Source organism: Gadus chalcogrammus, chromosome 14, assembly GCF_026213295.1.
Source record: "Gadus chalcogrammus isolate NIFS_2021 chromosome 14, NIFS_Gcha_1.0, whole genome shotgun sequence".
Taxonomy (NCBI): Eukaryota; Metazoa; Chordata; class Actinopteri; order Gadiformes; family Gadidae; genus Gadus; species Gadus chalcogrammus.
This window is the reverse complement of record NC_079425.1, coordinates 6,907,087-6,921,639: the sequence shown is the minus strand read 5'-3', so window position 1 is coordinate 6,921,639 and position 14,553 is coordinate 6,907,087. Positions and strand designations below refer to the sequence as shown.

At 47.0% G+C, this 14,553-nt stretch overlaps 1 protein-coding gene across 1 annotated transcript; it reads right to left on the bottom strand.

Moving 5' to 3' along the window:
• Positions 1–9,089: 9,089 nt before the first annotated feature.
• Positions 9,090–14,186, bottom strand: dhcr7 (7-dehydrocholesterol reductase). The gene is made up of 8 exons (XM_056607793.1): positions 14,100–14,186; positions 13,252–13,358; positions 11,812–12,034; positions 11,554–11,644; positions 11,018–11,231; positions 10,486–10,690; positions 10,076–10,207; positions 9,090–9,568 (listed from the first exon to the last, which is right to left on the bottom strand). Exons 2-8 carry the CDS (start codon positions 13,338–13,340, stop codon positions 9,101–9,103), a joined length of 1,422 nt encoding a protein of 473 aa, XP_056463768.1. The 5' UTR covers positions 13,341–13,358; positions 14,100–14,186; the 3' UTR covers positions 9,090–9,100.
• Positions 14,187–14,553: the final 367 nt, after the last annotated feature.

Here is a 14,553-nt window from a genome sequence, read left to right as displayed (position 1 = left end):
GTGTGGGTGTGTGTGGGTGTGTGTGTGTGTGTGTGGTGTGTGTGTGGTGTGTGTGTGTGTGTGTGTGTGCGTGTGTGTGTGTGTGTGTGTGTGTGCGTTTGTCAATGTAACTCTACACCATAGCGTTCTTGCCGTGCTTCCTTATTGAGACCTCAACGTCAGTGTATTTATTTCTAGATATTATTTATATACATCACACTATAATTAGGTGTACCCTTGCCTGATGTCCTGATTGGTTCATTTTAATTCAAGAACATTCCGGGCTGGTCCAGTTTGCGCGACATCCTCCACGTGCTTCTTCTAAGCCACTTTGTCCAGGATCAGCTCATCGCTACGCGGCCTGCTCACAAACTGCTGAGGTCAGCAAACCGGACGGACGGACGGACGGACGGGGGGGGGGGGGGGGGGCGCTGTTTTGGAGGGGTGGAGGAAGAGATGGAAAGATAGAGGTGGAGGGGAGAGGGGAGTCAGGGAACGAGAGAGAAGGTCAAGGGAATAGCGCAGAAGATAAGAGGGGGCGGGGTGGGGGGGTGGGGGGGTGGGGGGGGGGGACAGAGACAGACAGATGACGAGGAGGGAGGTGAGAGGTGGATAAACAAAAACGCACACAGGACTGATCGACAGACAGACAGACAGACAAATGGGTTGACGGATAGACAAAAGAGGTCAGAAGAGTCCAGGGCAGATCCCTCATGAGAGTAGTCTCCTCAACACAAAGACTGACTGTTTGAATGACTGAGAGACGCCCACAGCTGTTGTGGACGAGGGCGCATCTTTTGCGGTGTGTTATCTCATCTGAATGAGGAATGCCAAAATGAGTGAGAAGTGATGAGTTCACATTCTGTGCGTGTGGGAGAGAAACATATGATGGGATGGTGGACTGGTGTGGGAGAGAAACATATGATGGGATGGTGGACTGGTGTGGGAGACGTTGGCGTGGTGAGAGACAGGGCGGAGTCAATCACATTTAGGGTTGACCTCATGGTGTGTGTGTGTGTGTGTGTGTGTGTGTGTGTGTGGTGTGTGTGTGGGTGTGTGTGTGTGTGTGTGTGTGTGTGTGTGTGTGTGTGTGTGTGTGTGTGTGTGGGTGTGTGTGCGTGTGCGTGTGCGTGTGCGTTGTGTGTGTGTGTGTGTGTGTGTGTGTGTGTGTGTGTGTGTGTGTGTGTGTGTGTGTGTGTGTGGGTGTGTGTGTGTGTGTGTGTGTGTGGGTGGGTTGTGTGTGGGTGTGTGTGCGTGAAGGGGAGCAGGTGTACCGAGCACGCCTCGAATGCCATGGAGATGAGGTGAGATGACTTGAGAGGAGTTGAGAGGGGGTTGTGGTCTGTGGTGAGGGTGACGTATTTGGTCTGGGATCTGTGTGTGTGTGTGTGTGTGTGTGTGTGTGTGTGTGTGTGTGTGTGTGTGTGTGTGTGTGTGTGTGTGTGTGTGTGTGTGTGTGTGTGTGTGTGTGTGTTAGAATGTGTGTGTGAGTCAGGGCGTGGAGGAGGCTGGAGGGTGTGGAAGGGACTTTACCAGACCAGAAGTGCGGGAGGGCCCCGCGTGTTTTCAAAATGTCTCCCTGCGGATGCTATTTTCTCTCCATAGAAGTCGGCTCTCGCCTTGTGTTTCGTCTTTCATTCTGGGCTCACCAGGGGGGGGGGTTTCCCCGACCCCACCTACCCCCCTCCGCCGACACCGGCTTGGGGATCAGACGCTCAGACACGCAAAGGTCAGCACTCACCCACTCGTGTTGGAGGGGGGGGATCGCGGCCCGGCCTCCACACCCCAGGAGGCGGAGAGCGGGAGTTATTGCGGACGAGGTGTGGCTTGTGTTGCAAATGAATTCACAGGAAAAAAAACAATGACGGCACACATCCTGAGTCAGCCATTGAAGGCACAATGTCGTGGGTTCCATACACATGCATGGGGAGATAATGGAGCAGGATAGGCTGGCGGTTAGGGGGTTTGACTCCATGCTGTGAGGGTTCTGAGTTCGAACCCGTTTGTCTACCCTAATGTCCGCTGCCGTTGAGCAAGACGTCTCAACCCTACCTGCTACTATACTGTTAATAACCCGGATCTGGAATCTGGACTCACTGTAGTTCACCTTAATAAATTGACATTCTGGAAGATAGAATGGCTCGGGCTTAAAATGACAGTCAGCATTACAATTATTTAGCGCAACGTTTTATCACGACGGTTCATCCTTTGGGTCGATCGTTCAGGTTCCTCGTGTTTTATTAAAGAGGTGAGAGTCGTTAGCAGCCAGAGTGCTAGGCTGGTGCCACGAGACACCTCGTCCACTCTGATAATCATTAGCTCTGGTTCAAAGCAGTCAGCTAATGAGCGAGATGGGGGAAAACGCACAAGTCCCTGCTCAGCATCTCTCTCCTTCCGGGAGACCTGACCTTTCCGAACCCTCAGCTGAGAAGGACCTACAGGCCAAGACGGATGGAGCGCGCTCGTCTTAAAGAGACATCGATCGGTCTTCATGGGGAATGGTCTTTTTGGGCGGCAGAAGCTCAGGAGGTAAAGCGGGTTGGCTGGTAACCGCAAGGTTATTGCTAGTTCGATCCCCGGCTCCCCATAGCCTCGAGTGTCGAAGGTGTTCCTGAGCAAGGCACCTAAACCTAAATGCTCCCTTACGAGCTGGCTGTCGACTTGCATGGCTGACTCCGCCGTCGTCGGTGTGTGAATGTGTGCATGAATGGGTGAATGTCAGGTTGAAGTATTGTAAGGTGCTTTGGGTGGCCACGGGTTAGAAAAAAGGGCCATTTAAATGCTGTCTATTGACCATTCTTATGGCTTCGGTGAAGTGGGATTGGCAGCATGCATGGGATTCTCCCCATCCACATATTGGAGGGGGGATGAGGCCCTGGCAGCAGTGGTTGTGAGAGGGGGCCGTCCTTGGGGCTGTTCCTAGTGGGGCTCATACTCTATTCTCTGGAGGCCTCTTCTCACCAGCATGCCCCTCGTAGCCCCCTGAACAACTGGCTGGGACTTTAACTGCTTCGCTGGATCACTCGCTGTCCCTTGCACTCACACCCACCCAGCACAAACTCACACGCACACGCACGCACAGGGACACAAACAGGCTCGCTGAACATACAAACATAGATTCATTCATCTCCTAGGCAACCAAACAAGCCAGACAGATTCATCCCACTCCCCTGGAAACTGACCACCTGCTCTGCATTTCTGTGTGTAAATCGTTTGGGGATGTGCCAGCGCAAACGTGTGTTTGTTGCACCAGTCGGTTTCTTCCTGTTCTTTCTGCACCTGTCAGGCTTTGTTCTTTTTACTTTGGGTGTGATTCCTTTCATAAATTTGAACAAAACAACCCGAAAACGATATCATAACTTCATAGTCTTGTTGGGCTTAAATGATTTGCTGAGTCAGAGAAGTTCCCGTTGTGACTTCCAACACGATATCAACACGTTAAACGTTGACCTTAGCACATTTAATTTGACTCATTGTCTGTGGGGCAAGACGCCACCACATTGCTGTGCGCAGCATTGATTTACCTTTGTCCGTATCATCAGAAATGGGTATAAGGGACTACGACCATCACCAACAGCCTCCATTCAATGTGGTGGAGGCGGTTCTTGTTTGAAGAGCTCCACAACGGCCCCAACTGTAATGAAGGGACGCCCTAGCCCTCAGTGTGGAGTGCTGTCTGGAGCTCCAGGCAGGACGCCTGGGACCGGGGGATGTGCAGGGATTTGCCTTCTTGGACCCCATAGTTCCCCTTTGGAATGCTGTTACATGGAGCAAAAACAGACAACCTGACCAAGGCCCCCCATTTAACGATAAAAAAGTAGGTGTTTACAAAAGTGGAATCACCTTGTCTGTGGAGTCAGAGATAACACCCCTCCCCCCCCCCCTCGGACTGACCGTAGGAATCCTGACCTTTGGAGAACCCATGTTGTGGGTATCTGTGTTGTTTATCCTTCCGATACCTCCCTTTTCCGACGCCGTCGTCAGTCTGTCATCTGCCCCGCAAAGCAAGGTGAAAGGTCACAGGGCGACAGGACGGATGTTGTGAGGGTTGAATAGAAAAGGGGGAAGGAGGTAAGGAAAGATGAACGAGGGAAGGAGCTGGTGGTGTAAGGGAAGGTGAAGAGGCAATATTATTTTTAGTAAGATATAAATTACAAGGAAGACAATATAACAAGGCACAACCACAAGAGGATTAAAAGTGAATTGGATGTACTTTTATTGGACAAAGAAGCTATCCAGCTAATGAGGAATGAACAGTGGGATTATCATTAAGGGTGTCCGCCATTAATCAAAAAAAGTGAAATTCCTTAAAACTTCAAACAACAAGCAATGTTAATAATCATCTGGCTCTTTCCTCTTAACTACATCCCTCTCCCCACCACCCACCCACGCACTCCCATCTTCACCCTCCCACCAAATCCCTCATCACAGCATTGCCGTTCCTTCCAAACTGCCAATAAAAAAATAATTTGGCCTCCCTGGAAATCAACAACAAAGTTTTTGTTTTTTATCTATTTGAAGGCTGGCACTTGGTTCCACTATCCCTGCGAGTATCTCATTTCAAGTGCCCACTCAGTACCTCCATCTCTGCTTCTCCAATGTACGCTGACTCCGCTTTTGCTATTGCTATTGCTATTGCTACTATTCACTTGGCTGGCTTGTTGGTCCAGGCAGAAAGGGTAGGATCCTTGCGGGTTCAAATCCTTGACAAGCTCCAATCTTGTGACATTTCGTCTTGTGCGACCACCCCGATCTTGCGAGATCACGATTGGTTTCGCTCTCTTGACAGGTATGACCTCAAACCAGACGAACAAGGAGAGTCGCAGTCTGCCACTCAATAAAACAATGCCCAAGGAAATTGAAGCAATGAAGCTATTTTTATTAGAAATAGACAGAATAATGGTCAATATTTTTTTGCAGAAATATGCAGAAAATAATCTCGGATTATTTGTTTTTTAACTTCAACCAGGATCTGCCAGAGCAAAGAGAACACAATCGTCAATCTGAATGGCAGGACTTTTCAGATCAAAGTAAGGCTCTGGCCTCGCCCATCCGAGGCCAGACTGATGTTCAGGCAGAAACACAGCGTGAATATCAGGATGGTCTCACCGGCTTGTGTGATTTCATTGCAGGAATGCCGTACCTGTTTTACCGAGATTAAACAACAATAGGCGGAAATGCTAAAAAGAGGGCTATCACTGGTGGTTCAAGGGGAACCTTTTGTTTCCGTGAGGTAATCTAAAACTATATTGTTTGTGCTATTTCAGTCAGTATCTGAGCAAGGTTTTAGTCGAGTGAATATTGAGTATTCATCATCCTCAAAGCAGTTTATTTGGTTATTGTAATAGAGTCAGTCAGCGGTCTTGCTGACTGCAATAGTAAAATAAATGTGTGTTTGTGTGTGTGTGTGTGTGTGTGTGTGTGTGTGTGTGTGTGTGTGTGTGTGTGTGTGTGTGTGTGTGTGTGTCTGTGTGTGTGTGTGTGTGTGTGTGTGTGTGTGTGTGTGTGTGTGTGTGTGTGTGTGTGTGTGTGTGTGTGTGTGTGTGTGTGCGTGTGTGTGCGCATGTGTGTGTATGAGTGTGTGTGTATGATTACAAAGATATTATTTACATAAACAACAGATACATCTGCCCAGTCTGTCAGATCGGTGCACAGCAGTGCCTCTTTGACCCAGAGTCTTTGCACGATTTCACGGGTTCAAATCCTGGACAAGCTCCAGCTTGTTACATTTCACCTTTTGAGACCATCCCGTTCTCTCAGGGATCACGTTGGGTTTCTCTCCCCTGGCAGGTATGACCTCAATCTAGATGCACAAGAAGTGTCGCAGTATGCCATTCAAAAGAACAGTGCCCAAAGAGAGTGAGGCAACCAAACTATTTGTATTAGAAATAGATTGAATAACTATGAAATAGGAAAAATGCAGAATACTTTTCTCAAATTCAATCTTTTTGCTTTACTTTTTAAGTCTACATTTAAATTAACATGTAGGGCATTTCGCAGACGCTTTTATCCAAAGTGAATTACAATTACAGAAGTACATTTGTCCAAAGAAAGTAAAACCACAATATATCACTGTCTGAACAGTAGGGATTTTCTAGAACAACTGCCAAGCACTTACAAATGCTAGGTGAACCCATTACGCGTATAAAACAAAGAAAGCTAGGCTAAGAGGCTACATGATGCTAAGTACTTTTTTAAGTGCCAGGTCGTACAACATAAAATAAGCATGTACATTAAATGCTAGGACGTGCAAACATAAAATAAGTGTTTTTAGGAGGGTAAGGGAGGGGAAGGGGCAGTGGGGGGTAGGGAGTGATGCTAGGGAGAGTCCAGGTGAACTCTGAACAAGTGAGTCTTGAGTCTTGCGGAAGCCGGTGAGCGACTCTGTGGTCCTGACATCGGCAGGGAGCTCGTTCCACCATGCAGAGCCAAAACAGAGAAGTCTAAAAGTTGGGACGTTAAATTAGCCACAAGGTTCAAAGTTCGAACCCCAATGTCGCCCGTCTGCCTGAAGGCCTACACACCCTTGAGCAAGGTTAATGGGTCGACTTCGGGCTAGGGTTAGTGAGGAAATATTGCTCTTTGTTGCTGAGTCGGCCCCATCAGCTACCTCTCCATTACATCCAGTCCAAAGTAACCCCACCCAGCCCCGGCCTCAGATGGATGTGCAGCTGTATGTGATTTTTACAATGCCGTCATTATGCGTAGGCAGGAATTTAAATTGATGAGCGCTCGATCTCAACTGGCTAAATTCAATTTGCCTGCTTTTAGCATCTTGAGGACCGGTGCCTTTCTTTTCATGGTCTGCTCTTTTACACACACACACACACACACACACGCACGCACGCACGCACACACACACACACACACACACACACACACACACACACACACACACACACACACACACACACGCACACACACACACACACACACACACACACACACACACACACACACACACACACACACACACACACACAGATAGTGAAAGATAGATAGAGGTAGAGAGAGAGAGAGAGAGAGAGAGTCAGAGAGAGAGCGAGAGAGAGAGAGAGAGAGAGAGAGAGAGAGAGAGAGAGAGAGAGAGAGAGAGAGAGAGAGAGAGTGCCCATCTATTAACCCTGTTATGAGTGATTCTAGCAACACAGATCCTCCCGTCGCCTCTCTGGCTCTCAAGTTAATTTGAGAAGCAGTTAATTACCAGAGGAATTGCCGTGTAATGAATTTTACTTTACATGACATTATATTTGAGAAAAAAAATCCTGATAGAATATGCTGCGATTATCATAAAAGAAAAAAATTGCGATTATCATAAAATTAATTGATTTTGATAAGGGCTTAAATGAGTTGGTCCTATCGCCACTGGTCATGTACATGGAGCAGGTATCCGCTCGCAATTCGCTAGAATTGACTCAACATGTATGGCATAACATGCTCAACACCTTGTTGAATGAAAATAAGCTTCTATCTTAATATTGCATATGCCATCTCAAACATCAGATATATTAGTGAAGATGGTGCAAATATAAATGTTCTTAAATTCCAAATAAGCCTGTTCCTGTGTCGACAACCATTTATCCTGAGAATAATTCTGGTACAACCCAATGATTTTGGAAATGAAAGTGCAGGTGTCAACGCCGGACTTTTCATATTTGTTGCACATTGCTGCCATCTTGTGGTGTAGGTCTGCTGCTACAGCGTAAGCAGCATGAACATGATGAGTTCGTTTACCAATTAATATAATTTATTTTCACGACTTAAATCAGTTAAACTGTATGGAATACAAAATGGGCCACAATTTATTGTTTCTCATGTCCAAAAATCCAATGCAATTTCCATCATTGAGCATCATGCTCTCACTCAAACATAGCGGATTCTTCTTGTCACCAGACCTATTTTGCGACACAGTTGGGCTGAGGTTGTACATGCTGAATGGCGCCTCCTGGGTTACAGTCTAGAGGCATTTTCTAACCAATCGTTCCTAACATCACCAAACATTTGGGCTAGACGTAATATTAACTGTGTTAATACAACAAAATAAACATTTTATGAGATACAAATCTTTTACCAGATGAACTGTGTGAATTGTATTTATGGATGGATCAGTCTCCAATCTGTATGCAAAAGCTTTCATAACTGCAGAAATAATGAGCACTCTGAGTCCATAACCAATGATGGAGATGCTTTATTTTCTGATCTAATCAGCAAGCAGGCAGTGGCAATGGAAAATGGAATGTAAACGGAAATCAAATGACAAAGGTCCAAACATTTCACAATTGTACATGGCAGTAACACAGCAACATCGACACTTGCTTGAAAAGGATTGCTTTCTTGTAAAATACTAAAATTCTTTCCCAGAAAGTACTGTACAAGATAAAAATTGCACAAGGAATCCTAAAAAGAGAGCTTCACTATTGGTTCAAGGGCAAGGCCTCTGGTTTCAGTGAGGAAATGGGAAACTATATTGTTTCTGCTATTTCAGTCAGTATCTGAGCAAGGTTTTCTTCAAGTGAATACAATTGAGTGTCCGTCATCCTCAAAAGCAGCCTATTTCAGTCTGGCTTAACATCTGGTTTAATCCTTGAAACCTATTAGAGGAACCAGCAGTAAGTATAACTCATCATAAGGCATAAAGGAAAACAAAAACTTGGTTCAGCCATAACCCCCAAATCTGGACTTGTTCACCTTTTGGTTGTGTCACCTGAAGGAATTGAATGGAATCTTTATGGACATGCAGTCACTTACTCACACGCACGCACGCACACACGCAAACACACACACACACACACACACACACACACATACTCTCACACACACACACACACACACACACACACACACACACACACACACACACACACACACACACACACACACACACACACACACACACACACACACACACACATTTGTGTATCAAATCAGCCCTCAACACAATCTGACAGACAAGTCACATGCTATGCAACATGTATACACACACAGAGTGCCTACACACACATACACCAGCCCATCCCATCAGATCCGTGCCCACTACAGCAGTGCATCTTCTGACACACAGTCCTCCCCCGTCCCCCCCCGTCCCCCCGTCCCCCCACCCCCCCCCCGTCCCCGCATCAGCTCAGAAGAGGCCGGGCAGCAGGCGGTAGGGCACGGCGTCGGTGTAGCGCTTCCAGCCGGCGCCGTACTTGCTGCTGCAGCGGTGCTCGTCGCGCACGCAGCGGTGCACCAGCAGGATGGTCATGTACACCACGTAGAAGTAGGGCAGCAGGTGGCCCGCGCCGCACGCCGCGCAGTACGCCAGCGAGCCCATCAGGTCGCCCGTGTAGTTGAAGTGGCGCGCCACGCCCCAGAAGCCCGAGGTGAGCAGCTTGCTGTGGTGGACGCCGCCGTCGGCCGAGCGGTACGAGCACTCGATGAAGGCGGGCGGGCGGCGGCCCCAGATGGCGCAGGTGCCCTCGGTGCGGCGGAACACGTCCTTCTGGTGGTTGGTGGAGCGGAAGATGTAGTAGCCCGCCAGGCCCAGCGCCAGCACGGCGCAGGCGTAGGGGGTGGACAGCTGCACCGGGTGGTACACCAGGTAGAGGCCCTGTGGAGGGGGGAGGGGGGAGAGAGAGGGAGAGAGAGAGGGGGAGAGAGAGAGAGAGAGAGAGAGAGAGAGAGAGAGAGAGAGAGAGAGAGAGAGAGAATTATATTTAGACACATAATCCGCTGGATATATGTACTGTGTGTGTGTGGATCTGTGTGTGTGTGTGTGTGTGTGTGTGTGTGTGTGTGTGTGTGTGTGTGTGTGTGTGTGTGTGTGTGTGTGTGTGTGTGTGTGTGTGTGTGTGTGTGTGTGTGTGTGTGTGTGTGTGTGTGTGTGTGTGTGTGTGTGTATGTCAGTGTAAGCATGCGTGTCTGTGAGATGTGCGTGTGCATGTGAGGTGTGTCGGTGTGTGAAAGTGTGTGAAAGTGTTTGTGTGTGTTTTTGCCTTTGTAAGTATGTGAGGTATGTGTGAGGTGCGCGCCCCATGTGTGCGTCTCAGGTGTGCATGTGCGTGTCTCAGGTGTGCATGTGTGTGCGTGCCTCAGGTGTTTGGGCGTGGCTGATTACCTGCAGGGTGTAGAGGTAGGGCAGCCACACACAGTCTCCCCATCCCAGGTACCAGCCGAAGTGGTCGTGACAGATGTCGATGGTCTTCAGGTACCACGCTTCGTTCCAGAAGAAGTCCAGCACGTACAGGCCCTGTGGGGGATAAACATTGTGTTGTGGTACTTTTTTGTTTGTGCAAATCAGTACCTACACACTAGACTCCACTAAAGTGCTTAATTTTTTCGTATTTTGTATTTCTCTTCATTCAACCCCAGGGCACAGTGTATAAAGCAAATGTGTTTTGTTATTTTCCAGTCTTTTCGAAGATTGTATTTTTATCATTTTTTTGTGCGTAAAAGCCAATAAAAAATTGCCCATTCGAGTTTTTCGGAAAGTGCAGGTTGGGTGCTTGGGTGGTTTTTGGCCCCTACCTGCAGCACGTTGACCAGGATCATGGAGTTGGTGACGTGCCCGTAGAGCTCCTGCTGCTTGGCCATGTAGGACAGGTTGATGAGGGTCCACGCCACGATGCCCGGCCGCCCGTTGAAGAACAGCTTGAAGTCGAACCACTTGCCCACGCGCGGGTTGAACTCGATGCCCATCATGTAGTTGTAGAAGACGTTCCCTGTGAACTTGCTGTAGGAGAGTACAGAATTATATTAACGTTTTGGTCTGGGATACCCATAGCGAACATTATTGCTGAAATGTTTTCTCTCCTTGAATTAATCATTTACCACGTTTCATATTACAAAATGTTGCATCATCGGAACAACTCTGACCGTAACAACTGCATATAAACAAACAAAACACTACCTATTTATGTCTATTATAATTAGCCAACTCATAATTCACAGATACAGGAACTGCATATGTTAATTATCTGAATCTATTTGTATAGCTTGCGTTTCCTCAACAACACATATGGTCATCAAGTGTGTGGCCGTCTTTATGCTTGTCACGCACCAGTCGTCCGCGCTGGTGGGGAAGAGGTAGGCCTTGACGAAGGCGAAGGAGGCCACCAGGTAGCCCAGGATGTTGGCGCACCACATCAGCGGGATCCAGTGGTCAAAGATGATGGTGGGGGAGAACCAGTGGAAGTAGTGTGCGTTGGCCAGCCACACGGCGTGGGTGATGAGCCAGCACTGCAGCCCGTTGATCTCATACTTGTTGATCAGACCTTGACAGAGAGAGAGACGGGGGAGAGAGAGACCACAAGGGTGAGTTGTGTGTATTTCGGGGGGGTTCATCAAACAAAAACATACACACACACAAGGACACACATGAGACTGTACTGTGTGATTGATTGATTTATTTGTATCATTGTTACAGATTTGTTTTCAATCATGTCATATAACGGTCAAAATAATCTCAAAAGTCGTGATTTCTTTGGTACGATTTATTTTATTTTAACAAAACAACCTATGTTGAGTGTGTGTGTATGTGCATGTGTATGTGTGTGTGTGTGTGTGTGTGCGTGCATGCATGTGTGTGCGTAGTACCAGCAGGGGTGCGAGATCCGTCCTGAACCCCACCGACGTAGCCAGGGATGAACTTATGGGTGATGTCAGGGACGCACATGTACAGGAACAGCTAAGGGACAAACAGGGAAAAGGGAAAAAAAAGAGTTGCATTAATTTATCCTTGGGACCTAATCTAACCTTAATTACATGGTTATGAATTTAGCATCACATATCTTATTCTATTATATATCCTTATGTAAATTACCCCCCTCACTCTCAACTCCTCCCCCTTGTTACCTGGAAGCCGACCCAGACGGCGTAGATCTTGGCGGCCCCCCAGGTGAAGGAGGGGGAGCGGGCCCAGATGGCGGACAGGGTGGTCTCGCCGCTGTACAGCTCCAGCAGGGGCTGGCTGACGGAGCACTGGTACTGGTCACACGCCATCACGAAGAAGTACACGATGAAGGGGGCGAAGCACAGCAGGGCGATCACGCTGGACAAGGAGAACCAGTCCACTTCCCTGCGGACAGTGTGGCGAGAGGAGGGGAGAGAGAGTGAGACGGGCTGGGTGGAGGTGGAGAGACCCTCTTCACAAAGTGGTGGGGCTTTGGTTGAGTATAGCGTAGGGTTGTTTTTGGGGGCGGTCGACTTCAAGTCAATAGGTGCTGGGTTCGATCCCCGTCGATGTCCACGGCATACCCGCTGTCATAATTGAGAAAGATGCCCTTCCCCACCTACCTCCTCCTTAAAGCTAGGGTAGAGCATTTGTGTGAGAAGCATTTTTCAGAATATTGGTTGAAATTCTCATTGTCTCCCGATAGTCTTATCACTAAATAAAATGTTCTGACAAAAATAGAAAGATATCTGGCTGTCGCAGGTCTGTAATGAGCCTGTCTTGTCATTTAATTTTGCCCGAATTAAATAATTGGATGATTTACCTGTCTGTCTTGTGTCTTCCACAAGGCCAGACAGACCTTTTGTTAAAGCTATTGAGCCATGTCTTTTGGGGAGTGGCTTGGAAGGGAGGCCTGAAGGGAGGGGCGGGATGGGCGTTGGAGCAATTCAAAATCTACACAGGGCCCCGGCTGGGTTCTGCTGCTGTTCCTTGGCTGTCGAACCCTCTTCTCCCCGAACCAAAGGGTTGGGGCGAGTATTATAGTAAAGAAATCATGAAGAACAAGAGAACCGAAGCCCTCTCACCCTTGATAAGGTGTATGGCCCTGGCTATTTCCCAGACAACCAGGTTGGTTCATCCTTTTTGAGACATAACAAATGGCGGAATGTTGGAATCAGTAGTGTTGGAATGTTGGAATCATCACCTTGTATCAGTCGCCGCGTTTACATGGCACATCTGATCCGCATAGATTTCTATCATTTATTTATTTATTTCTATCATTTTCTATTCCGCATAAAAATCTATGCGGATCAGATGTGTCCATGTAAAAGCGGCTAGTGTGAGAGGCACTTGCCTGTTCCTAGACTAGAAATGTGAACACAGAGAGACACTAAAATACACCAACATTCTACACTACGGTACTTTAATTTACTGTCACATTGAAAACTAGTGTCTGCTAATTGAAACAGGGAAGGGAACAGCTTTACTGGACAAAGTCGCTTTGAGGTCAACTTTGGATTATTTATGTTAAAGAGGATTTCAGGATCAAATTACTTTCTTGATGCTCCGCAGAACAAATGTTGACAAAATTGTGTGGAAATTAAACCTATGTGTAATGTTACCAGGCTCTCCCCCACTGTGCCGTCGGCTCAGTCTCTTCAGCCGTCTTCCCATTGCTGTGCACCTTGCCTCTCCTCCTGGTTGCTTCCATTGCCACTGCACCGTTCCTCTGTGGTCAGGAATTCAGAAGAAGATTGCAGGCGTCAGGAATGTTATGAAATGAGAAATGAGATAAGCTACGTGCTGATTTTCAGCCACTATTAGGAGTAACAAAACAGTACTTGTATTGTGAATGCTACAATGAAGTCACTGTCTTTTCTCCTTTGAGACCTGGAGTAAACTAGAGTCTAAGTGGTGAGTCTAGTCTCAGGAGAAAAGCGTGTCGCAGGTTCCAAGGTGATATGGGGAATCAAAGTGCATATGCTATCCACTGGGATACAAAACAAACCAAATTCGCGGTGTATGTATCGGATAACGGGTTATAAAACGGTCTTTGCGCTGCTGTTGACTGTCCTTTAACAGTATTCAGCATTCACAACATGACTTTATTAAGGACAGATATCTGACATCTGCGAGTTCCCAAATGTATTGCACCACCATAAATATTTACCCATGGATTCCTGCCCAAACAAAGACTGATGCATAATTACTGGGTTAGGCTTTATATTGCACAACGAACATCGTCCACTCTGAGGTTAACTCAAGTAGAGTTGATTACTGGACAATTCATTTTTACCACCTTGGATAATAAGTAATAACCCAATAATATCTCATCGATCCTGTTCAAAGACTGTTGGCTACAAAGAGATGCTCCACATCCTAGATATGGTTTATATTCTTACATTCATGCTAATAAAGACAATCTATGTTAGATTAGTAATGAGCGGAAATAATGTTGGATATCACTTACCGCTAGACAACCGTGAAGACAGCTGCCGTTGCCCCTTCCTTCCAGGTAGTTTTATTGGGCGTTGCAAAACGCTGTATAAACTCCGCCCATAACCCGATTACGTAAAATAACAGAACCAATGGTGTGTCAGCAAGGCGGGCTTCAGAGTAGACTCAGGCATCTGATTGGTGATCCGAAACTGGAGCCACCAGCGCCTGATGATCTCATAATGACAAAAGATAAATAATTTATTTGATGTGTGTCAAATATCTATCACTTGGTTAGGTTGGTTATTAATAATAAATACCAATCACCAGGAAAAAAGAGAGTATATATGAGTGGTACTTATTAGTGTTAAAATATCTTAAACAATACGTAGTAGGTCTACTGATGTTTATTGAGCCAGTTCAAAAATTGGAAAGCTCGATCTAAAACATGTATTTTATCACTATTAGTGATACAATATTTATTAGGT

Excerpts from the sequence above, each read along its gene's own strand:
- dhcr7 (XM_056607793.1), bottom strand. The coding sequence starts at position 13,340 with ATGGAAGCAACCAGGAGGAGAGGCAAGGTGCACAGCAATGGGAAGACG. Across the intron at positions 11,645-11,811 it reads CCGTCTGGGTCGGCTTCCAG|CTGTTCCTGTACATGTGCGT; the intron begins GTAACAAGGGGG and ends TTTGTCCCTTAG. Across the intron at positions 9,569-10,075 it reads CCTACCTCTACACCCTGCAG|GGCCTCTACCTGGTGTACCA; the intron begins GTAATCAGCCAC and ends CCCCCTCCACAG.